Genomic DNA, 24,202 nt, shown 5'->3' with positions numbered 1-24,202 from the left:
GTTTTGCTTCAAAGCAGAGATATAAACTAACACTGCTCATAATAGCAGATTTGAACCATCGTACAGCAACCTCTTTTCTTCCTACTGAAGAGTAAGTTTTGTCTAATAATCTCATCTTCCTCAGAAAACTAACCAGAAGGCACCAAACCATGGAAGGCAGCAAACTGCATCCGGGGTCCTCCTGCCACTCATCTATTTCAGCAAACCCAGTGTATATCACTAGTTGCTCCAAGTGGCATGAAGGAGTTAATCCTGACCCAGTTTGAGGAAGCACAGAGCTTTCAATACTGCCTGAAATCTGAGGGCAACAGACTGCCAAAAAGCTGCTAAGGTAGATAGATGTAGATGGACCTTCAGGAGAAGACAGATAAGTCTGCCACCATGCCTTCAGCAGATCACCCAAGGGGTGATTATCTCCAAGTATTCTTCTATCTTGCTGTTAGCAGATGTGAGCGTTTGGTACCCAGAGTGCCTGGCTGCACCCTGAGCACCAGTGAGAAAGATGAAAAAGTGAAGCTTTAAGAAAAAGAGACATCTTACTTGGCGAGTGCCTGATTGGAAAGCAGCTGTTTCAGGTGCTGAGACAAAAGCTTCTTCTCCAGAGAAAGCCTTATCCAGGCTCGGGCTCGCCCCACATCAGTCTTTATCTCACTCATGTTCTGAACATGCCTGAAACAAGTAGGGAGAAAAAAAATTAATAGATAAATCATAAAAACCCTACGTGCTTCAAATGGTAATATCCAGTTTGAGGCAGCAGCTCAATCAGAAAACATCTCCTGACTTTGTTTCTAAAGAAAGACCCCTCCTCCAGCATGGCCCTGCAGAGCCCAGCACTGTGGCACTGAGACCCCTGGCAGCCCCTGGGACAAAGAAAAGCCCTTCTCTGGTATGGGTTGCAAACCAGATGCACTACAGCCTGTATCACCTGTTCTGTGTCCTGGCATTTGCTTGGCCAAGGTGAGCAGGGGTAGATCTGCTCATCCCTGAATTGTCTGAGGTAGACATCCTCATGGACACTGCTAACACTTAAAAAAAGCAGACACCTTATGAGACCCACTGCTATGAGTCTTCCTGAAGCTGCTAACATGAGTGGGTATGTCTGTGAGGGCAGAGGACAAATACACATCTTTTCTCCAAACCACAATCTACTAGGAAGGCCCTAGCAAACCCTTTGATGGTGGCAGCAACAGAAAATCTGAGAGAAAGATGATTGTTGGGGAAAAAAACAGTGACAGGCAGTCACAAGCAGAATCACATTTTCAGGGATATGAGACTCTTGAATAAGTGACAATCTGAATAGCCCTCCCCCCTGTAGGAAAGAAAAACTGTTTTATAGGGGCTTTCTTCTATGGTTTTGGGTTTTTTGGTTTTTTTTTTGTTTTCTGTTTGTTTTTGTTTTTTTGTTTGTTTGTTTTGTTTTTACTTCCCACATTACAGTTTTGAGAAAGCCAGAAACCCTAGTTTTAGAGCACAGAGAGCTTTAGAAGAGGAAAAGGTCTGCCATGGCATGGTGAAGCTGCTTCCAATACCCCCCGCTTGGTTAAATAAACAGCAAGAAAAACAACGTAATACTTTCCAGCAGGGGAAAGAGAAGGCTGTAATTTCTTAATTTTGACACAGTTTGCATGTTACATGCACAGGCAATTCAGCCCTCTAAAACTCTGTGGCAGGCTCTAAGTACCATCAGCTGAGTCTGAACTGATCTCTGTTACTTCCCAACTCCTGCATCTTCCTTGCAAGCCCTGCATGCACTGCTGAGCATCAGGGCACGTGGCAGTATTTACTCCAAAGAAAACCCAACGAAGTCACGCTGTGACTGATGCTTTTATGTTCATGAGTGTAGTCTCACTGTCTCGTGCTTTCCCCCATCTGTTACACCCAAGCCTGTGCTTTGTGTTATATTTAGACCCTGCATTATTTCAGAAAAATATTTTCCTCAGAGAGCTTCTAACATAACAGGACTAGGGCCCTAAGAGCAAATCTGCACAGTGCAACTTTGTGCTGCCCAGAAATACGTTTTCTCTGCACAAATGAAGCAGATAACAGCCATGGCTCAGCAGCACAGTTCTTCACCAGGATGACCTACCCAGCTTCTCAAAATCCAGGTCTACCTTTGGAGTCCAAGCTGAGTGGTCTGGATCATACAGCTCTGTGCTGTGCATACATATATGAAGCACCATCAGAAGAAACAATCAGTGGAAGTAATGGTAGCTTGCCAGTGACAAAAATCTAGGTTACATAAAACCTTATTTTTTTAAAAAGAAACTTTCTTGCTATTTCCTAATGTGGCTTCCAGATTGTTCTCTGATGAAGCAGGTGAGAAGTTCTGTCAGTGAGCTGTAAATCAAACCCAGAAGGGCACATTACACTCCAATGCAAGCCCTTGCCCTTCACAAGCAAGCTCAGCAGCCTCTGTCTGCCAGCAGCAGTGCCTCCCAGCTGAATGACTGCCCAGAGCCTTCTGCCACTGGAAAACTCTCCATGGCTCAGAGCCAGCATTAGACCTTCCAAGGCCAGACAGCAGGGCACATGATCTGGAGGCCTTGAGAAACAGGGGGTAACTACACTCAGCTAGGTTGTGTTGAGACAGTCTCCTCCAGACATTTCAAATCTTTTGAGATGGGAAGATCAATGCACAGATTATCACCTCCCTCCCTCTTCTTCTCCCACCCCTAGTGCTCAGATGGAATTATATCTAATATGAAACACTGAGTAGAATTTGTTACCTTACTGGGAGAAGATTCAAGTACAGATGGACTCAACCTTATTCTACACACGCTCTCTACTCATCATTACCTGACTCTGGTTCAGATCAGATTAGCTTTAATTGTGCATTCGGGAAAAATAAGGATCTTCAGCCATGCAGCTTACCAGAAACATTTGAAAGATTCAGTAATCAGTCTTGGTGTCAGCAAAGCAGAGTGTAACAGAACAGAGGATTCAGGAACTCAAATTTATTTCACTCTCAGTTGTGAGAGTCAGAACAGCTCTATTTTTAACCATGACCTAAGCAAAATGACTGTATGCTCATCACCACACAGCAAACTCTTCTTGTCAGGGCACTGAACTGCAATTTCAGTGCAGCTTCCTATGTTGGAACTTGCTTTTAATCCCATTAGCAATAAAGAAAAATCTATTTTCTCTGTCAAATGTGTGCCTGGGGTATGGGAGATGTACCCTCTGCAAATAGCTGTTCTGACAGAAGAGGTTACAGCTGCTGGGTATCACCATGCCCCTGAGGATGGTGTGCCTGGCTCCTGATCCCAGCACAGCCAGAACCGAGCTGTACTAGCTGGTTCCGTGCAGGTAGCAGGTTTTTGCTAACCCAGTTTCTCTGGACTGCAGCAGGTTAAGCATCACTGCCAAGGGTCCAGCACCCAGGGTGCTGCATCCTCTGCTGCAAGCTCCCATAGGAGGCGGGGGGAGGGTGGGGGGAGGCATAAATGCAAGTGCTTCTGGCAGAATTGAAGGGCTTGCTCAAAGGGGAAACACCTGAAACTTGAACCCTAGTGGACCAAAGGTTTCAGGGAGTTGCTCTGATGCTGACTGGTTCAGCTGGATGTGCAAAGATATGCCTGTAGGGTGAGGCCATGCTGGAGGCAGGCTGCAGCAGGAGTCTGCTGGAGAGCTGGAAGAGGGGTGGGAGAGATGCTGCTGATCCTCAGCTGGGGAAAAGGCTGAAGGGCATACTCCAAACACACTTGTGCAAGAGACTCTCTGTGCAGAGAACCAAAATAAGCATCTTGAGCATCTTCCTGACCACATCTAAGATGCCTGGTTTTGGAAGAGGACACACCACATTACTTGTAGCATGGGCTCATCGCACACTGAGAGCATGACTGTGATTCAGCCCTCTTTTTTCAAGTTGTTTACATAACCTTGCATGAGCCAACAAAAACAAGCTGTACTTAAGGCAAGGCTTAATCCTCCAGCCATTAGTTCAGTTAGCACTGCAACCCTGGCAATTTAGCAATTACCCATCTTTCTAACTCCAGCATAAATCTGTGTGTGCAAACAAATATTAAGCAGCATTCCTTCCAAGCAGGACAAAGTATGCCATGAGATTCTTGATGACAAATTCAACTCGCCATCTGCCCTGCATTTTCTATGTTTGTGGACAATCACGAATACCCAAGATATTACAATAGGTAGTGTTCTGCTTCTGTACTTCTCCTCCAAAAAGTAAAATCACTGTTGAGATTCAAGCAAGAGAGCTTAGATTTATGCTGGGCTTTTAGTACCCAAGAAGTATGCAGAAGATGAAAAATACACATTCAGCAGCAAACACACACAGCCTCCACTGTCAGGTATTCCCACCCAGCATGCAAGCTGCAGCTCCAGATCCTCCATCCTTTCCTCAGACTAGCCCTCTACCTGCTTGTCAGACTCACAGGACCGAATTAAATAAATAGCTGCCACATCCCACAAGAGAGACACATATTCAAAATGACCTCCTGGCCTCACACTCCTAATTACACTGTACTTTTTCTCCCTCCCTCTTCCACATCTTGTTTTAACCATATGTGGCAAGTCATATGCTTTGAAATCAGAGCACAAGAGTCAAACTAGGTATGTATCATCAAGCAAAAAGGTTGCACAGTGCAGGTAGGAGGTGCACTCATTTTCTTTCAGAAACATCTGACTTATCTGTGGGATGTCACATCAGAAAAAAAAATCTGTAACAACAGACATGGTAAAAAAAAAAAAAATCACATGACTATAATCAGGTTTTTGTGAATTTCAAGTGTAAAATTAATTTTTACCATAAATTTTTTTCCCCATATTTTTACATGGAAGAAGGACATGGTATTACAAGAAAGAATATTCACATTGTTGCCTAACAACAAAATTCTAGCAATTTCTAGCATCTCTGAACTGGTGATCATTACTGCTTTACTCCTCTCCTTTTTTCATGGCACTTTTACCCCACTGAAATGCTTAGCCATACGAAGTTTTTAAACAGTGTCTTGACCTTGCAGTGGCTCGATCAAGGAGATGCTCTTAAGAACAACTGCTTGGTGCTGTCACAGCAGCTTCCACCTCTTCTTACTCTCTAATCCTTCCAGTTCCCAGCCAACACTTCCTAAAAATCTCTTGAAACGGCTGTGATCTCCTACAAAGCACTTGCCTTTACTTCATATTCCAACATTAAGCTCAACCAAATACTAGGTTTGATTACATTTCTAAATTTCTACATTGATTACTATTGGTCATAAAAGGCTAACTGAAAAGAAAGAGTATTGCTCAGGCATTGCAGGCAGGTTTTACTCTCTTTACTTTGTCTATCAGCCATACTAGATTGGTCAGTAATTTAAAACAAAAAGAAACAAAGTACCAAGGAATTTGACTATCTGCTGTTCTAGCTTCATTGCTAGAAGAACCTCCCCAGGGAAAACAAAACCCCCGGTAAAACTTGTGTGATTTTCATTGTAATTTAGCTAAAATTAATCAAGTAAACATGGAAACAAGTTTTATAAAATAAAACTCGCAACACTTTGTAGGTTTGAATGTGAGCTAAGAAGAAGGTTTAATTCTCCTTTGCCTTAGTAGACACAAAGCTGTTGAGGAACTTTAACTTATGTGACACAATTAAACTGAAATCAATGCTTTAGGAAGCTGCATACCTCATATCTTGTATCAGGGAAACCCTCAAAGTAGGCAGACTAATTCCTGTATCAGATTTCCGTCTTTCTGTTCCAACAGCTACTACAGAGGAGAAAATATATGAAGTTAATACAAAATTACGTTAATGGTCTGCAATGCATTTGTTTCACATACAGCTGAAACCAGTCGTCAGTGGCTGGTAATGGCAACTCCATTATCATTAACTCAGTTCTGGAAATATGGAAGCAGATAAAATGAAAAATGCTTAAAACAACCTACTCCTTAATGCAGCATTGAATGTGGTGATTTAGCAGCTTCTTTTTTTGTATGTGAAATACACTAGCATAAATCTGTACAGTTATGAAACTTATTAGTAAAATGTTTTTATGAAAAGCTCACAACTGAGAAGGATGAGATAAAATTAAGCTACAGTAGCACATTTGATGCTGAGAATGCCACGCATTTCTGTGCTCCGTTACTCTGATCAAACTACTTTGTGGTGACACATTTTGCTCTCAGGAATTTATGCCTGCCAGCCAGATTGCTTAGTGCATTACTCATTGAGGCTTATTAAAAAGTCTTTTCATGAGAGAGCCTAGTTTGTTCACAGATGAGTCTTTGAGCACTGATCATACAAGTTTCCATCTACAAGATCTGGCAGATTGGAGAGCCTGTGGAAGATGACCCACTAAAGTTCAGAGGCTTTTACTACAATACCCAACAAGCAGCAGCTTGTGGGCAGGGAGATCTCAAGGTCCACAGAAAACCAAACTCTCTTACAACACAGAAGTAATTTAGAGATTGTAAAGTGCCAAGCCAAAGCATAAACAGGGCACCTAGGCTGATGGGCAGAGATTAACTACACAACTTCTGCACTGTATTGTCCACCAGGGTGAAGATCTATTGAACACAGAGTTATTCACATTGCAATTTGAGAGACAGATTATGCTCAATGAGAGAAAAATGTCAGCTGTCTTAGGCACAGCCACACCTTCAGCACCTTGAGAAATCACCTCTTGCAGAAGCACTCCTGCTCACACCTCACTCAGTGGTGAATAAAATGGGAGGAAGGTAGTGAATAGACCTTGAGTGATTTTCCAGACAGGGATAATTAGTATGTTGATTTACCTCCAACGATGTCAACCTATTTTGTCCAGACATCAAGGCATCTTCATGATTTTGAAAGGTCTCAAAATGTAAATATATTATTAGTGGCCACATACACCAAAAAGCCTATGTGGGTTTTGTGTGGCTGCACTGTTCCTCCCAGGACCAAGTTTATTCATTGTGATGGACTCCTCATGGAGCCAGCTGCCAAGTACTCACCTGGGGACTCTGCACTATGCTCTTGCTTCTCTTCTCTCTCCTGGTACTGAAGTAAATGGGACCACAAAGCAGATTTCCCCTGAAAATTTAATACGTAGTATGTAGCTTTAGCTAAATCAGGCAAAAGACAAAATGCCAGTGAACACTGCAAAATAATGGGATGGCATTTTGATGGGCCAAACACCCAGAGTTATATTTCTTTGATTATTAGATTAGACAAGTAGTGAGAATCAGTCCTTCTCTCTTAGGTCATGAGATGTCAGAAAGAAGAGAGGCCACCTCACTGATCTAAGCAGTCACACCACCCACTTTGTTTCTTTGTCCCCTTCCCAGGTTTTCCCTCTAAAAGTTGAAAGAAAATAAACCTAACACCTATATGACAACATCGTTGCAACTCTCAAATAAAATTCAAAAATCCCCAAACCAATAAAAAATAAACCCCCCAAAAAACAAGCCTCCAAAACTCCTGAAACCCTCACAAGACACAGAGCAGGAACTCAGAGCCCAGAGATACCTCCCACTTTAAACTGGAATGACAGCACTGAGTAACAGTTTAAAAGGCTGAGATGGCATTCAGTGTTTAATAGAGCTCTGTATGCACCAAGTCCTGATTTTCCAGTTACCAACCTGCTTGACCTGCAGACCATGGCTCCAGATTCTTTCTAGCAGATCACAGAGGCTAGCAATCAATGTATTTTCCTCCAGACCTGTTATGTTGGCTTCTCCATGTCCTAGCTCGACTGCTTCATGGCCCATCTTCTCTACCAACATGCGTTTAGTCTATAAAAAACAAACAAGCAAACAAAAAACCCCAAGGGTTTCTAAGATTGTCGTGCAACAAGGGACAGAACTTACAGATGAGTTGACTTAAACATGCTTAATCTAGAGGCCTGACCAGCGAAACTTCAAATCTCTCAACAGAGAGGGTAAATTAAAAAGAATAATTAAAAAAAAAAACCAACAACCAACTACAGGATTACTCCATACTGTCCTATTTTTAAACTCTTTATCTACTGTTATATTTCTGCACTGTTGATATAGTAAATGGCATTAAAAACAGAGTACAGAGCTATATTTTTGGTCTTCCTTGGAATCTGTTGTACTTGTTGTTACAGCTACTAAAATTTAAAACTCAGGTTAATAAAATATACTACCAGCTGCTGCCAGTACCAAGAAGTTATGTGTCCATGGCTATAAAAGCTTCTTCAAAACTACAAGCTGTTCTACTTCCTTTGCTCTGCATAAACAACTGCACAACAGTTGCATGTGCTGAACATTTCCTTTATTGACCAAGGGTCATTATGTTTATGGGCTACATGTACATAGGAACACCTAAAGTCCTCCCTATAGTGTCTGATCATGCTGATTCTCCTTCCTGTCATTTTCATTCATTTCACCAATTTTGACTACATCAACAGGAGAGTGATAATACCTCCCTGTCTTTCCTAGCAGTTGAAAAAGACCACACCAAAGGGACATACACCCTGGTACTCCACCTGACCCCCAGCATTCCAGCTGTGAAGGACTCTGTAAGGACACCATCTGCAGATGCTGTTTGGGCTCAGTGTGAGCAAGGAGAGAGGAGGAAGGGGGAGGAAAGGACCTACCTTCATGCGACATTCCTTCAGTAACCCTTCCACAAACTTCCAGTTGGTCTGTGCAATCACAGCTGGAGAGAGGTCTGAGAGTTTGGGCTGCCTTAAATTTTTTCCTAAACTCCTCGCCTCCTGCATGTATTTCTAAAAACAGACAGAATCATTTTAGATCTCACAAGTCAGAGGGATTCTCCTTTTTCTTATCCTAGGCAAGCAAATGCTGGTGAAAAGGAATGAGCTACTGTTAACCTAGGAATGGCATAATGAGTTGTTTTATGCATAGGTGTCAGGCTGGAGAAGTGGAGTGCTCCCTTTTGGCAACAGAAAAAACAAGATATTTCCTGCATGGAGCCAAAACAATGAACGTTAGTTGGTGAACTGTGCTGTTAACCACTAGCACAAAGTTAGCCCCACCAATCGCACAGAAGTGAAATAGCTTCATTCAGCAATAAAATCAGAATATCACCTTTCCTTCCACTGTTATTTGGTTTTCACTTTAAAAAAATTGACAAAACAAAAAGCCATTTTTCTAACTTGTTGCATGGAGCAACAACTTGCATGGAGCCAAAACAATGAACGTTAGTTGGTGAACTGTGCTGTTAACCACTAGCACAAAGTTAGCCCCACCAATCGCACAGAAGTGAAATAACTTCATTCAGCAATAAAATCAAAATATCACCTTTCCTTCCACTGTTATTTGGTTTTCACTTTAAAAAAATTGACAAAACAAAAAGCCATTTTTCTAACTTGTTGCAGGCTGTACATAAATGGAAAAAAAATCCTTTGACAGATATCACAAGAAAAAGAAATACACCTAGTGAAAGTTTTACTCCATTACTTTTCACCTGAAAGGTTTATGTGGGGTGAAAAAAACCCCAATCAAAACAGACTTGATTTGATTCTCAATTTTTAATTACAAATAAAGCTTGTTTTAAACAAAACTGACATTCAGGCTCATTTTTTAAATGTAGCTTAGTAATCGAGAAGCATGGAAAAAAATTGGTGTGCTCTTCAAAAAAAGGATCCAAGCTCTAATAAAAGACTTAAACCTTGCTCCATTGCCTTATTGTTCAGGGCTTTTTTATGGTTTATTTGTTTGGGTTTATTTTGTTAAGCCAAAACCCCCAAACCAACCAACAAAGGGTCCTCTGCGCCCAACACCAGTGAGATGCCCATGTGTTGAGCAAAGCTAAGAAGTTGGCCACATTTAGATGTGCAAATATGAAGACTATCAAAAAGTCACCCAGGCATCATTCAGAAATTTTTTCTTCAAAAGAGTAAAATAATAGAATATTGCCAAATAAAACAGTCTTGAAGCACGGTGCTCATGGCTCCATGTGGCAACGTGTCCATAGCTCCATGTGTCCCATTTCCACAGTATGTTTTTATCCAGTTAATGCTCCCTTTTGGGGGGATGGTATGTGACAACATCCAATTTTCCCCCAAGAGGAGAAGATCACACCCCTCCAGTGACTTGGTGCTGCTGCTGGTCAGGTTTTCTTAGGAACAGAGAGGGCACTACAGCTGCTGCATTTTCAGAGCTTTCTGTCTCTGGGGAGGAAACAATGCAGCTCACAAAAGCAAGATCTACACACATTGAAGTTAATTGAAATTGCTCGCTTCTTTTTTTTTTTTTAGTTGTTTTTTTTTAGGTGTTTGTTTTTTAGGGGGTTTTTTTGTTGTTTTTTTTGGTACTGGGGGAATATACCTTTTCTGACACATCTGGATTTTTACCCATACAAAATTTGGACACGAGCCACTTAACATCAGTCCCATAGGTCAGACAAAAATGTCAGGTTCTGTCATGGAAAGCTGTGTTCAACAAAAGGGCTCAGCTAGGTAATTACATTTTCACTGATACTGTAAGGACTTCAAAATAGCTTAAGAACTTCATGTGGGAATAAAAAGTGAAGATCACAGATGAGGAAAGTGTGTTTTTTCAGCAAGCAATCTCACAAGTGACTTCCATCTAACTGAGTGCAAAAATTAGCAACGAAAACAGTGAAAAAGTAATACAGGGAATATATAATTAGGGAATCTATTTTTTTTTAAATTTAAAAGGGCAAATTAAATGCAGAGTGTGGTTATAGTCTGAAGAGTATGAAACATGGAAAACCTTACTTTATTATTTATTATGTCTCTGTGTTCCACTAAAATAAAAAAAATAATTGTTTTAAGTTCAAGAGAAGAACAAGGGTGGAATGAAAGATCCAGTGGGTTGCCCTTTGCCTGTTCATCAGCATCCCCACACACCAGTAACTTCCACGCTGGGATGTGATGATACAGCAGTCAGGGAGTAATGCTTTTTGGATTTGACTCTCAAATTTGCCAGGCAAGAAACATGGAAAAAAAAAGCAAAAAAATAAATTCTCATCTCCCAGCCTTGGAGCTGTCATGTTTGCTAGGAAGCTGGCATGGGAGCCTAGAATTGATTTCCAGCTACTTTTCTGATTATAACCACACTTCCAAGTTCTACAGGGATGTGCCCCTTCTCTATGAGAAAGGGAGTAGGTTGAGACACAGCAAAGATGGTGGTTCCTCATGCTAGCAACACCTCAAAAGCATCTTTCAACATGAAAAACATACCAGGCAGCATTCAGAGAAGGATTTTTTAGGAGGCCGTGCAGGAGGGGGTGGTCCCTGATCCCACTCCCAGAAGGCCATTGAGTTCTGACGAAGCAAAAGCTCCTCCAAGGGCTAAGAGGAGCCAGATGCCCAAATGGCAGAACAGACAGAAAGAAAGAGGAGACAAAGCAAAAGAAGCATGCATATGATCCACAGCCAAAAAAGGGAAGAAAGTAAATACATGACAAAGCATTGAAAAATCTCTGCTGAGATATACACAAAAGGCAACATTTAAGATACACTTGCAAAGCAAAAATAGCAACCTGTACAAGTGCTGTTTTGCTGTGTTTCCATGAAACACTGTTGGAAGATGTGGTTCAAGAGATGACTCATCCATCTGGGTTCTTTTGGAGTGCAAATGCCAGCACCAGCCAACATTATTCAGCAAGATTTACCACAAAACAGCATGAACATTTTATTTTTGCTAGTGACATACAAAAGAAGCACATGGACATCAGTGGAAAAATATGGCAGAAAATATTCAGTGAAGGGTAAGAAACTGAAAAGATGGGAAAGAAGTGTGACGTTTACAAGATGCACAGAAGTTTCCAAGCTTTAGGCTTAAAAGCCCCCAAGGTCTTAACCTTTCAAATAGGCTTACTCATGTCAGGAATCTACGTAAGAGAGAGAGAGAAAAAAATTCCTTTAAAAAACAAAAAAGCTCTGCCTCGTTTTCCTCTACAGCACTGACATTTATTCAAGGAGGTGACTTTTGCAGAGACCTTCACCCTGCCCAGAGCTTGGCAGCTGCACCCAGGGCTCTGCTCTCTACAGCTGCACAAGCGGGACGTAAATCAGCAAATAAACCACTTTCCTGACATCAAAGGGGCTGTCAGATTCAAAAATAATAAAAGCATTTTACTTCTGTTCTGTGCTTTGAAGTTGTACAACATAGGCAGGCATCTGTGTCAAAGCAGCATTTAAATGGGACGGCTGCAGAGACCCGCAGAAACCTTATGGTAGCAATGAAACTGCCCCAAGTACCAGCACATCCCTTGTCCAAACCTCACCTCCTGCATCACAAGCTCCTGTGGCCCCCAGCTGATGCCACCTACCTCCCTCAAATCATTGTCCAGCCCGATGTGCTCCGAGTGCTGCCGCAGGCGATCCTTCCTCCGCTGGGTGGTGGTGCTGCGACTGGCCCAGCGGCTGGGGAGTTAGAGAGAGAGAGAGAGGAGACACGTGTGAGCAGAAAGAAAAAAAAAATCAGGGGGGAAAACCTGGGTTGGGAGCCAGAGGGAAAACCTAGGTTGGGAGCCAGAGGACGTCCAATGAGTTTGTAGTGGGAGAAGTGAAACCGGAGCGAACTTGGAGGTTGCGGGTGCCTGACCCCATCATGGGGAACCACCAGCATGCACCCCAGGGATGGAAACTCTGATGGAAACATTCCTGCTGCTTGCCAGCGTCTCCAAGCAAGAGTTCCTGTGTCACCCAAATGCAGATCATTGATGCTATTACCAAGAAAATCGTTGTACTTAGTTACCCAATACCACTGTTTTTTGTTGCATTTGCTGAAATTTGGTAAAAATGGCATCCGTAGGACCGAACTAAATACCATAAGGTATTTTAAGAAACAGTTCCTAACATTTTCCTCTTTTGTGAGAGGTGTAACTTCTCCTTTCTGTGGTACTTTCAGAACATATTTCAGAGAACCTCGTCACTGCAATAGTAACTACTGTTGGGTGCACCGATGTTTAAAGGCTACAAACAACACTTCCTGGGATTAATCAGGTATGATTAATCTTCATCATACCTTTTTAACTTTTTTTTTTTTTATCTGGTTTCTACATACTACAGAAAGCCTGTACTTATTGCTACATGTTAATGATGTTAATGTACATCCACTTGAATTTCTTCCTCATCTGCAGCTGCTGCCTGAAAGCAGCCACTTGGTAACTAGGTTTGAAATTGAGCAACCTTAAAGCTCCCAAGCATCCATACTCTTTTATGCCAGTTAATATAACAAAACAAGATAACTTTGTCCTGAGGACTTTCCAGCCTGATTCTGATAATACCACAGTGTTCTTTCAAATCCTTGAAAACAAAAATGCTCAACTAGTGCAGAGAATAAAACAGTTAATATATAATTTGTGAAAAAGCCAAAAAAACCCACTGCATAAAGCAACCTCTCAAGCATTAAAAATAGGTATCTTGATGAACACAAAGGCTACATCTTCAGAATGATATTACTTAATTACTGTGGTTGTGTTTATTGAAGTTAAAAGCATCTTTCAAATACAGTATAAAAAAAAAAGGCCTTCAAGTGCATAGCCTTTCAGTCACTTTATGAAGTCATCTGTTCTGTCTTTCTCCTGCACTGGGAACTTAAAGAGCAAAACCAAGGTGAAGCAGAACATAGAGCCTGCCCAAGGCAGGGCTATAGCTTTAGAGCCTGCCAGGAGATCCGAACAAATCTCTGCCTATGGGAGGAAACTGCCTGGCAGAATTCAAAGGGATAATCTCAATCTAGAAGAAAAATAAAAAGAAAGAGGAAAAAACCCACAAAAAACAACACTCCTGAACCTCAGTACCTGAGTTAAAGGGATCCTCCAAAACCTGTCTCCATCCTGGCCTCTCTACTCCAAACAGAAGTGACCACGCCAGACCCCATGCCAGAACATCTGCTCTGAGATGGCTTTTTCTACAGGAGCAATCACTCAGGAAGCAGAGCTCCTGGGGATTTGGGTTCTCTACCTTTCATAGGTCTGTGCAGAGGGAAGCACACATCACAGACAGAAGCGTTTGCTTGGTGAGCCTCTCCACGAAGCTGTCACATACAAATAGAATCTGGGATCTGAACTATTTGGCCAAGGAGTTTCAGCTGGTGATGAAAATATTTCATAGGCAGGTGCATGCCTGGAGGAGCTAACCCTTGCACAGTGCTGGACTTGGGTCCTGACTTGTCCAGCAAACCATCAGGGGTGCACAGGGAAGACAACCTGACCCAAGAGAAGTGCAGGGATGTGACCCCTGGTAACCAAACTGTCCTGTTTGCAGAGAGGAAATATATGTACCTAACTATCCCCAGCAGTTCCTCCAGAGAGGCAACTGCAGACCAAATTTTGGCTAACTGCACAGGTAAAAAGGGAAAAAAGTCACAGAAACTAATTTTTTAATTTTCAAACCAAAGTCCCTTCCTACCAAGTAGAAGGAAAGAAATACACCCCTGGGTCTCTGTGCAATTATGGCTCAGCACCTCGGCATCTAATATCACAAGAAATTTATTTTTAAAGCAATACAGTCTCAGGTCTTCAGTAACAAAACAAAACAGCCCAATAGGTGTCTGCACAGCAAATGTTGATACCTTCTCAGAGGAATACATTACTGACATAGGTGACTTTACACCTCCTCAGAAGTCTTAAAAATACACAGCCTGTGAGTTTAGTAAGTCACTGCTTTTTTTTTTTTTTTTTTTTTTTTCAGCAACATCCAACACCTCCTTAGATGCCTGAGAGGGATGAAATAAACCCCAAATTTTAATAATCTCAACAAGAAGGAATGCAGCAGAAAAAATACTCCCTTGAACAGAGGACAGCAGATATAAAAGTGCTTTTAGCTTCCTGACTCTACAGACCTTCCATATATTTCAAGTTAGTACCATGCTTACATTTCACACAATAGAATGCCAGTAATACTTTGGGAAGTTAAGTTATAAATAAACTATTCTCAATTTTATATGACATTTTTTGAATTCTAGATTAAAGCTTTGATCTCTCTCCACCTGCATTTCTGCAGGAAGATTTAAAAATTGCTGAGTGTCCTTTGAGGGAACATGTCTCACCCAAAGTGAACACAGGATGAAAGCCACAGAATAATTACAAGTAATACACCATCATTAAACCATTTTCAGTTAATTCCAGCCCTGTTACTCCATCTGGGAGAAGGCACAGATCATTCTCCAGATTATGAATCTGAACTATTTGAATATTTTCAGCACAGAAAGGTAAAGATCATTAGCTGTTTATGAAAAAAAGGCTTCTGCTCATCAGCTGGAGAGATTACTCAGGCAGTGAGCTGCAGGCTCCCCCTTCCCCAGCCTCTAAGCAAGGGAAGAGGGAGCTACCGGGGTGCTGGGTGAGCTCTCTGCATTTGGATGCTGCTCTGAATCTCTCCAGGGAGATTTGGTGAAGATCTAAGAGCAGATAAGCAGGATTAAGCAGTCAATTTTTTAAAGCCTTTTCTTTACTGAGGCACACAATTTCCCCAAAATAATCTAGTATTGCAGTAACCCTCCTCCACACCTGTCACCAAAGACCACATTTTACATTACTCTTCTCCTCTCCCTTTGGTCTCTCAAAATGATTCTAAGAGGGGTTAAGAGCCCTCCCCTGAGGGCCACACCACCTCCCTTGTGTTGCTGAAATCCCTTGCAGGTGCTTCTCCTGGCCCTGTCATCAGCTGCTGCCTTATTCATGCCTCAGCCCTGGCACTGCCAAAGCAGTGAGGAATACTGTACCCACATGAGCAAACTCCTGCTTGTTTCCCAGCCCTTACTCATGGGCTTTTTAGCTAAACTACTACTGCCTGTGTCCCTGTGGAGCAGATACCAGAGGAGGCAAGGCCCTTCTGGCTGGCTCCTGCCTGAGGAGGATGAGCTACAAGCCTCTGAGAGCACACACAGCACTGCCAACCAGCCCAAATACTGCCTGAGTCCTCCCTGGTACCCAAAAAAGGCCTTTCTCCCCTTTTATTTTTTTTTTTTCCCTGTAGTCCATGAGCCTGGACTACTGGCATGTTTCATTGACTCCTCACAGGAGAAGCATTGCTACATGCACCACGTCTCTAGGGATGAAGCAGCCACAGCTCAGGCACTGTGATGCTGAGAGCCCAGGGATGAGAGTCTCATTTTGGTAGACTGCCCTTATTTAATTCCCACATCAACCTCTAGGGACTGCAGAAAAACAGTGATATTTCAGAGAAGGGACCAGAGAAGCCTGTGCTCTGTTCAACATAGAGAAATTAAATTAAGGTACCTCCTACCAAGATCCTTTTAGCACAAAGACAGCAAAGTCATTATTTTTTCAATATCAAATTTGACCCAGCAAGCATTGGAACAGGTTTGCAGAGGTTGGAGAAAATGTGAAAGTGACACTTGGGAAAGATAGTACTTAACCTGTGGAGGCTTCAATTCTGTAATAAAAATGGCAAGGTAGTCACAGCATCAGAGCTGTCAGAAACCAATCTAGCAGAACAGCAGCCTCACACCAGGGACTGGTGCTGTACTGCAACCATACAGCCATCTTTTCCCCCTACGTTTGCCCACCTCTCTTTTTAAAGCTCCTTCTTTTTAAAGCTCCATGGAAAAATGAAGAAATATTTGTCCAAAATAGACATGGGTGAAATAGGCAAGATGTATACTGCAATACTTGCAATGTGCTGCTGAAACAGTATTGCCATCACCATGCAAATTGCTGTCATATTTTAGAATCTAGTTACAGTGATAACTGAGAGAAGGAAGGAGACAAATGCACTTGGCTGTAGGACAGAACTTACATCTCCCCATATAGACCATCACTCAAGGCAGACTGCTGTGCCATCATGACAACACCCCTTTTACCCATGTTCTTCCATCAGAGGAGCTGATTTAGTTTCTGTATTCACAAATTAGCAGACAGATGTACTGTACCTCCAACAATTCCCCCTAAAGCATGCATGTAGCCTGCACACATTAAATACTGCTTGGGCTAAGTAGTTTGTGTGGGACTACAGAGACTTCAAGTCATAGGATCATAGAATCATGTTGAACTGAAGAAATTAAAAGGAAGGTTGAATCCAAGCTCCAGCTCCTCACAGATGGGCTCACAGAAGTCCTGCACTGCATCTGCTCTGCACACACTGCTCCATGGTAAGGAGAAAAAAGGCTCAAATAGGCACTAATGCACCTTTCCCATCTCTGCTGTAGGGCTGAAGAGGAAAGCTTTTAAACTGCCTGTTGGGTGGACAAAAATGGGCAAAATGACATTCAGAGAGGTCTTGTACTGGCAGATTGTCTTATCAGACTGCAGGGAAAAAGAAGATTTAGAAGGGTGGTACTTCAACCACCTTCCACTGCAAGGAATTGTGGTAGCAATTTGCCTGCATCACCCCTTAAACACTGACGAGCCAACTGTCTTAAATGGTATTTAATTTGCAAACTCTTCTGAGACAGTAACGCTGTTCAGGGGAGAGTAAACAGAATAGAGGATGCAAGCATTCCCTGTAAATTTTAATTCTGCATAGCTACTCTAAAATTATATATTAACTGCAGGAAGTTAATTGTTCTTTTATCACCTTGCAACACTTCAACTGAGGATCAGTACTCAGGAGTCTCACCCATCAGGTTCCAAGTCCTCATAGCATATAGCTCCTATTTCAGGAACCATTTTTAAATTTAGATAATCAGTCACACTTTATTCTTGAAAATTAATGTATTTGAACACCAGTCATTAATATTTTCACTGCACCTGTCAATGGTGTCCTCTATCTATTAGGTTATCTAATGTAAAATAACTGCTTGTTTCAGATTTTCATACCTAAAAGGTGCGGTTTTATCACTCACAAAGCTTAAATAACATCAGTGTTGTGTGGATGGCTCACTGCTGACTCATATCTTGATAAGTTAAACGGGACTCTATAACTACCTGGAAAAAAAAAACCCAAAACAAACAAAAAACCCAAAATCCCTTCTTTTAAGACAGCCAGCCTTCAAACAGTACCCAGCATGTAGGGAGACAGAAAAAGGACATGTAAGATGGACCACTCAGTACAAGAGAAAGACCACTTTGCGTTATATGTGTGTGTGTGTGTGTGTATATATATATATATAAATTACGTTTTCTTTGAAAATGTTAACTCATGTTACTGTTAATGAAAAAGCAAACAATGGTCTTATTTAAAATTCAGGAGAATTTTAGGCAGATAAACCCAGAGCAGTTCACAACTTGAAGGGGAGTAGGTCAGCAATGGAAGCCATAGTCCAGTGCCCATGCAAGTTGTGTCACAAAGTAGAGCACAAAAAGGGACCAATTTAGCCCCCTCCTAATACACAATTTTTACAAATAAGTACTGACACAGTGGTGAGGTCAGCAAAACACAGCACAGGAACAAATAACTAGAGAAAGCAAAAAAAATTATTTTGAAATCTGCTTTGTGGGTATGAACAACATATCACTTAGCTAATGCCTGGAGCTAGGAGGCTGAGTACACCAGGATCTGTGCCTGAAGGTTTGGACTGTGCCCTTCCCTTCGAGGATTGCTGCAGGTCAGGTAGGACACCAAGGACAGACAAAAGCACAAAGTTCATAGGATAGAGAAGTGGCCAGGGCAGGAAAGAGGAAACAGGCTGGGCAGGGGAAGAAGCAAGGAGGAAAGCAGGGAGCAGAGAAAGAAGGTGGGAAAACAAGCCAAACAAAGAGGAAGGGAGAAAAGGATAATTTAAGCCGTTTCATAAATGTGTAACTAAGCAAAATCTTCCTTTGAAAACCAAAAGAAATTAAGAAAAAAAAAATGCAGTTCAGTTGTTCTTATAGAAAACATTCACTGCAAATTGCTAGAATGCAAATACATTCCCATGCTTGGTGTGCAATCAGTGTTTTCCTCTGCAGTATTTAATCTCATTTATCAAGCTTCTTAGTACAAATTAAGTTACAAGGTAATCAATTAGATTGAAAACACAGCTTGTTTCATTGTTTTAATTTTGCACTGTAAGCATATTCACCCTAATTTAACAATTAGCTAATCGAAAACCATGAAGTGTTTATGTAGCTCAGCTTTTTGTCATTCAAATTCCTTTTCTGCATCGCTGCAGATGGCATCAGCCAGTGGAGTCCCAGCTACAGTTTTAAAAGCCTGGCAGAATATACATGCTGGGAGGGAAGAGGGGAACATGTAGAAGCCACAATGTGGTGCTGGGGTTCGAAAAAGAGAGGAGGACTCCGGAAACCACTGCTCTTTTACAGATAAACAGAGCAACTGCCAAAGGGACTGCAGCCTGGTGTCTCCAGAGATGCTTGCTCGGAGGACTTCTGCAGAAGCCACTGCTTTACACAGTTAGGGCAGGGTGCATGGGCCACCTCTAAACCCAGAGGAAGCTGCAGCTGCTGCCTGGAGCTTCACAAGGTTTTCCCATGACCTGGGGGATGTATGAAGAGCAATGAGTGCGGAGGGAGTCCCTTGAGTGGGATGTTGCTGACTGATGGGAAAGAGAACAGAACTTGGTGGGATTTTTATCATTTGTTTTGGAGGTGTCTTTTTTTTTTTTAATTGCTGTTAGCTTGGATGAACCACTCTTTTTTTACAAAAAAAAATGTTTCTTTTACTTTCTAGAAATATTTGGATACAATAGTTATATTTTTCTTAAGTCCAGATCTGCGTATTCTGCAATTAATATCTTTCCATGTTCTGGCAATTTTGATCAAAAAAGATGACCAGGGAACCTATACACCTAGAAGTCTCTTCTCTGCTTTTATAGAGCTGGGGTCTTGGAGTGGGTTTTTCATTTGTTTGGGGTTTTGCTTGCTTGTTTTTTTTAATTTGTTTGGTTTTAAACTCTTCATTATTTTTTTCCCCACAAAAATGCAGTCTGGAGTTGTTTTCAGTGAAGTTCTTGCTTAACTAAAGTAGTCAGCATTTCTTTGCCATCACAATGGTAAAGCCAAGTGCTCATGACACCAAGCATGCACCTGCAAGTCCAGACAGAATAGGAGCAAATGTAAAATGAGGCTTTCCTAACCCAAAAATGACCAAGCAGATGAGAGAAAGCAGCAAGAAATGGGATGCTGACGGGGCCAGAGGAGCACGGGTTCAATCACTTGTCCAGTCTTTCAGAGGACACCTTGGAGGGAAGCAGGAGCAGAGTGACAGAAGTGGGGCAAAACATCCTGCTGAGCATGGCTGTGGGCTGACAGATGAACCAGCATCAGACTTTGCTTCTCTGACAGAGTTCAGTGTTTTAACACACACAGTAATGTGATCAACACTTGTTTCCAGCTGCATTTAGGTGGAAGCAATCCAACGTGACTGTCAGCCCTCCCTGTGTCCCCAAGCCCTGCTCTTCATCCACAGCAAGCAAGAGCCAGGCACACCCCCTTCCAAACAATTTCTGCCTGTCTGGGCAACATGGTTTCCTGGGATCACACATGGGATAAAGGACTTAACAAAATAAAAGTGGTCCTTGCACTGTATTTCTGATTTAGATATATTATTTACATGAGTGCTGTCACCACCAGGCAGGGCTCTACCTGGGCACAGGAAAGGAATACCTGGATAATATTATGAGCTCCAGCTATATAATTTTTAGCTTATCTGTCCAGAAAGGGAAGCAATAAAAATCTGATTCCTGATATGCAAGGGCAAATTTTAATTAAAATATGGGAATGTTTTAGTTTGTGGGGTTTTTTTTCCCTTCAAGTACACTTACCTAAAATATTCAGGACAAAAACTGATGCGTAGAACTTGTAGTCTGCCAAAACAATCCTGATCTACAGAAAAATATTCCTTGCATTAAGTTTATGAACACACACAATAGCTACATGTGAAGTGCAAGGGAATGGAACTGAAATGCCCAGTAGTCCCAAATGCAAGTATAACACACTCCCAAGCAGCTTACACTGGGAAATTCAGATTAATGCATGGCTATGCTTCAATTGCTTTTGTGGTCAAAAGAATTATGATGTATTTGCAGAGAGCATGAAAAGGCCATCTTTTTTATACGTGGGTGTAAATTCAGCAGAATTACATGTCTTAAATGAGAGGGAGAGTCCTCCCAGATGCTCACAGATAAAAGCCAGGAAGCAGAAAGATAAAAACAGATGGTCTTGAGATTTTTCAATTACAAGCCTTTTTGGCAATATACAGCTGGAGGAATTCCAAGCATTTGTCACTTTGACACCACTTTGTGGTAAGCAATGGGATTTTGGTACTTACAAATTCTGAAACATGCTACAATTTGAAGACCAAAACCAGCTACCTAAATCAAAAGTATCACTTCAGGAGTTCAAGTCACATTCTAATATATCTAACAGAAGCATCTCAAAAGCATAAGGAAAACTATTTTTAATTTGATGGTTATTCATAGATTCACTGAGATTCTGCAAGAGACCCAAAAGGTACAAGCAACTTTCAGCAGGCTGGGCACACTCACACTGTTCCTGACACTGTAAAACTCAAACCCACCATCAGGATAAGAGGCAGACTGCTGACCACAGCATTCCACAAGATAAAAAAAATCCTTCATTCCTCAAGGGAGCACTACCTGTAAACTTTGTCTCAGTTTGCAAGAAAACTGCAGACAAAGAAACTTTGAAATACACAGTCCTCCTTTGATTTATTTGTTAGAAATTTCTTTTAAGGAATAGAAATTCTTTAAACATTCAGTGCTTAACAATACCTTTATTATTTGCAAGACTTATCCCTGTTAGATTATTAAAAAGGGCTTAGCTAGCACTCAGGTACACAAAAGGTGTATAAATAGAATTAAGTAGACACCTCATTTAGGAGCTCAGTGCATAGCTAGCTTTAAAATTTGGAAAATTGCAGCTTCTAAAGCTCTCAGATTTAGCGGTGCCCCACCTTGACCTACCACCAAAACTGCAAGTTTTCTCCTGAGCTAGTAATATCAGGAAGTAGTAATCACTGATGCACAAACCTTTCCCCTCTTTTCCTGAGCTCTGGGGGAAGAAAAAACATAAAGATACAGCATTTACTTTGTAACTCTATGTGCAAAGTGTATTAGTTGCTCCAGGTTCTCATTTTACATTAGGAAAATTAACTATATAATGGACATGCCAGATTGTATGTTTTAGGTACCTCTACCTTCATATCAAAGTGCACTACAGAACCATGTCAGACTCAAAATAGCAACGTAGGTACAGAGCCACATACTGTCCACCCTCACTGAATTCTTCTTCCAGGTAATTCTAATGTGGAAACTGAAAGAGAACTATAAAAGAGCTATAAGAATCTTTGGGTCATGTAATAGCAGCTAAAGAAAAGAGAGGAAGAGTGTGGGTATTAATTAAATTGCATATGATGATGTGGAGGCTTCAATACCAAAATTTCTTTCAGAATCTGAATTTTATCTGATGGTTTCCAACTTACCTTATTCAGTGCAAGCCAGAAGAAATTAAATTTATTATGGCAATGATCAAAATAAAACATTTATGAGGAGGCACAGCACTTACCACTCAACAGAAACCAGTGCTGAGCAGTCTTTCTAAGGTAACTCAAACCATGGCTGTAACTTCAAAAATAGAAGCCCATAAAAACCAGAAATGGAAGGAGCTGCTAAAGTTCATCAGAATGGCCAGAAGCCATCCAAAATTAAGATTTCAGTCCAATGATGTGAATCTTGAGAAACCTGCTTTGAGAAATGAGAAACCTGCTTTCAAAGCCAGCAAATAAAACCTATCCTTACTTGTTATTGGTGGGTCCCGTTGCCAGGACATCCGATTGCAATTTTGGGAAGAATCCTTGTTCATATTTCCCTTGGCCAATCTTCATATCAAGTAAGTGGGGGTGGATGGCTGTGTGATCGATCTTCATCAGCCTCTGCTCGATGGATTGAGCTGCAAGTTACAGGCACAGGGGAACAACTGTGTTAGTGAACCACCTGAAGGCACGTGCTACAGCAACAGAAGCAGGCATGCTCTCAACCCTGAAAAAACACTCTGAATAGTTGAATTAGTGACCTTAGACCCATAAATCTGTGCCTTTAAGAAGTGAGGAAACATCCCCGCTGTTATTTTGTTATTTTGCTTTAGGTTTCTCCACCCAACACCACCAAGATCAGCACAAGCAAGTTAGCTGTTAAGCAGGCAGGTATTTATAGGAGTCAACAAGATGGGCTATGAAATGGCAAGGGCAGTGTAATCTTTTCCTGGAATTCAATGTTTGGCTTTCATGTTCCTTTGGCAGGATTGAGCCTCTGAGACCAGCTGCATCTCTGCAGGGTTGGGCATCTTGCTTTGCCCTGGACACATCTCCCTGGGCAGATGTAGGGGTGATGATACCTGAGTTTTGCAAACATCTGGCATCTATAACAATCCCCCTCCTGAAATTAAATATGCCACTGATGGATGATAGGCCCTTAAAAAGCATGGCTAACTGCAGCAAGGCCTGAGCAGCAGCAAGAAGAAGAACAGATGCTTGGAAGGAGGGCAGGCTATGACAAGACCAGAGAGGGCTCCCTAATCATGGCTCTGCTGAGACTAATGCAGTTCAGTCATTTGCTTCAAGGATGGGAGGATTTAATCTCAAATCTTGAGCAGGATGAAAATAAAATCTGTCACCCTCTCATCACTGAGTCAGATGCACTGTGAAGGAGAGGGGAAAGGAGTTGCATGGGGAAAAGCAGCATTTAATTAGAAACTTTAATATTCAACTTGTTACAGCCCATCCATTAATGGGCAGGCCTGTTCTTTTCAGCCTGTCCTGACTAGTGAATCAATATGCAAAATGTGGAAACTAAATCCATTTTCCATTTGTTGAGAACAACACAGACCTTGTGTCCTATTTTATAAAACTGTGATGGGAAAGAAACTGTCATAAGATTTACATACATTATCATTAGAAAATCATCAGCTTTTTTTTTAATCTTCCCTCTACAAAAAATAAAACAAAACAAAAAACCCCAACCACTCTGTATATGTTTGGGGTTTTTTGAGATGGTTTTTCTTTGGTGGTTTGGTTTCTTCGAGCAAGGGATTTGGACCGTGTACTGTGAAGTCAGAGGGTCTGAAGCATTCTAAAAACAGTAGGTTAAAGAAGCAGGTGCTGGATCAGTGCTAAGGTCACATCTATTGTGAATGGTAAATACAAAGGCAAATTGGCATTACTATCAGTCTGCTGCTTTTCACAAGACAGAGAATGAGGTTCCGGTGCCACAATATCTACCAAAACTAGACGCTGAATAGACACTCGACCTGTAAATTAGAATTGGTTTTAAATAGAAGTTCAGCAGACAGAGAATTTCTATTCCTGCCACATCTGTAACAAGTAAAACACTGAAAATTAAAATGAAAAAAAAAACGACCCACCACAAGAAATGTGTTTGCCCCAGTTCATTAATATGTCTC

The 24,202-nt window shown here is 41.6% G+C and overlaps 1 protein-coding gene across 5 annotated transcripts in view; it reads right to left on the bottom strand.

Annotated features, from left to right (window-relative positions):
• DENND5B (DENN domain containing 5B) overlaps positions 1 to 24,202 on the bottom strand; it is a 115,155-nt gene that overhangs the window by 14,177 nt on the left and 76,776 nt on the right. For 3 of the 5 annotated variants that reach the window (XM_030449320.1, XM_030449305.1, XM_030449338.1), the window contains 7 exons: positions 22,543 to 22,693; positions 12,206 to 12,299; positions 8,538 to 8,669; positions 7,558 to 7,710; positions 6,931 to 7,009; positions 5,625 to 5,706; positions 541 to 669 (listed from right to left, as the gene is read on the bottom strand). In XM_030449320.1, the coding sequence (XP_030305180.1) occupies positions 541 to 669; positions 5,625 to 5,706; positions 6,931 to 7,009; positions 7,558 to 7,710; positions 8,538 to 8,669; positions 12,206 to 12,299; positions 22,543 to 22,693 (820 nt within the window). The remainder of the gene's footprint in view (positions 1 to 540; positions 670 to 5,624; positions 5,707 to 6,930; positions 7,010 to 7,557; positions 7,711 to 8,537; positions 8,670 to 12,205; positions 12,300 to 22,542; positions 22,694 to 24,202) is intronic. The other 2 variants (XM_030449330.1, XM_030449313.1) reach the window with 1 other exon arrangement.

Source organism: Calypte anna, chromosome 1, assembly GCF_003957555.1.
Source record: "Calypte anna isolate BGI_N300 chromosome 1, bCalAnn1_v1.p, whole genome shotgun sequence".
Lineage (NCBI taxonomy): Eukaryota > Metazoa > Chordata > Aves > Apodiformes > Trochilidae > Calypte > Calypte anna.
This window is presented reverse-complemented; position numbering and strand designations above follow the sequence as displayed.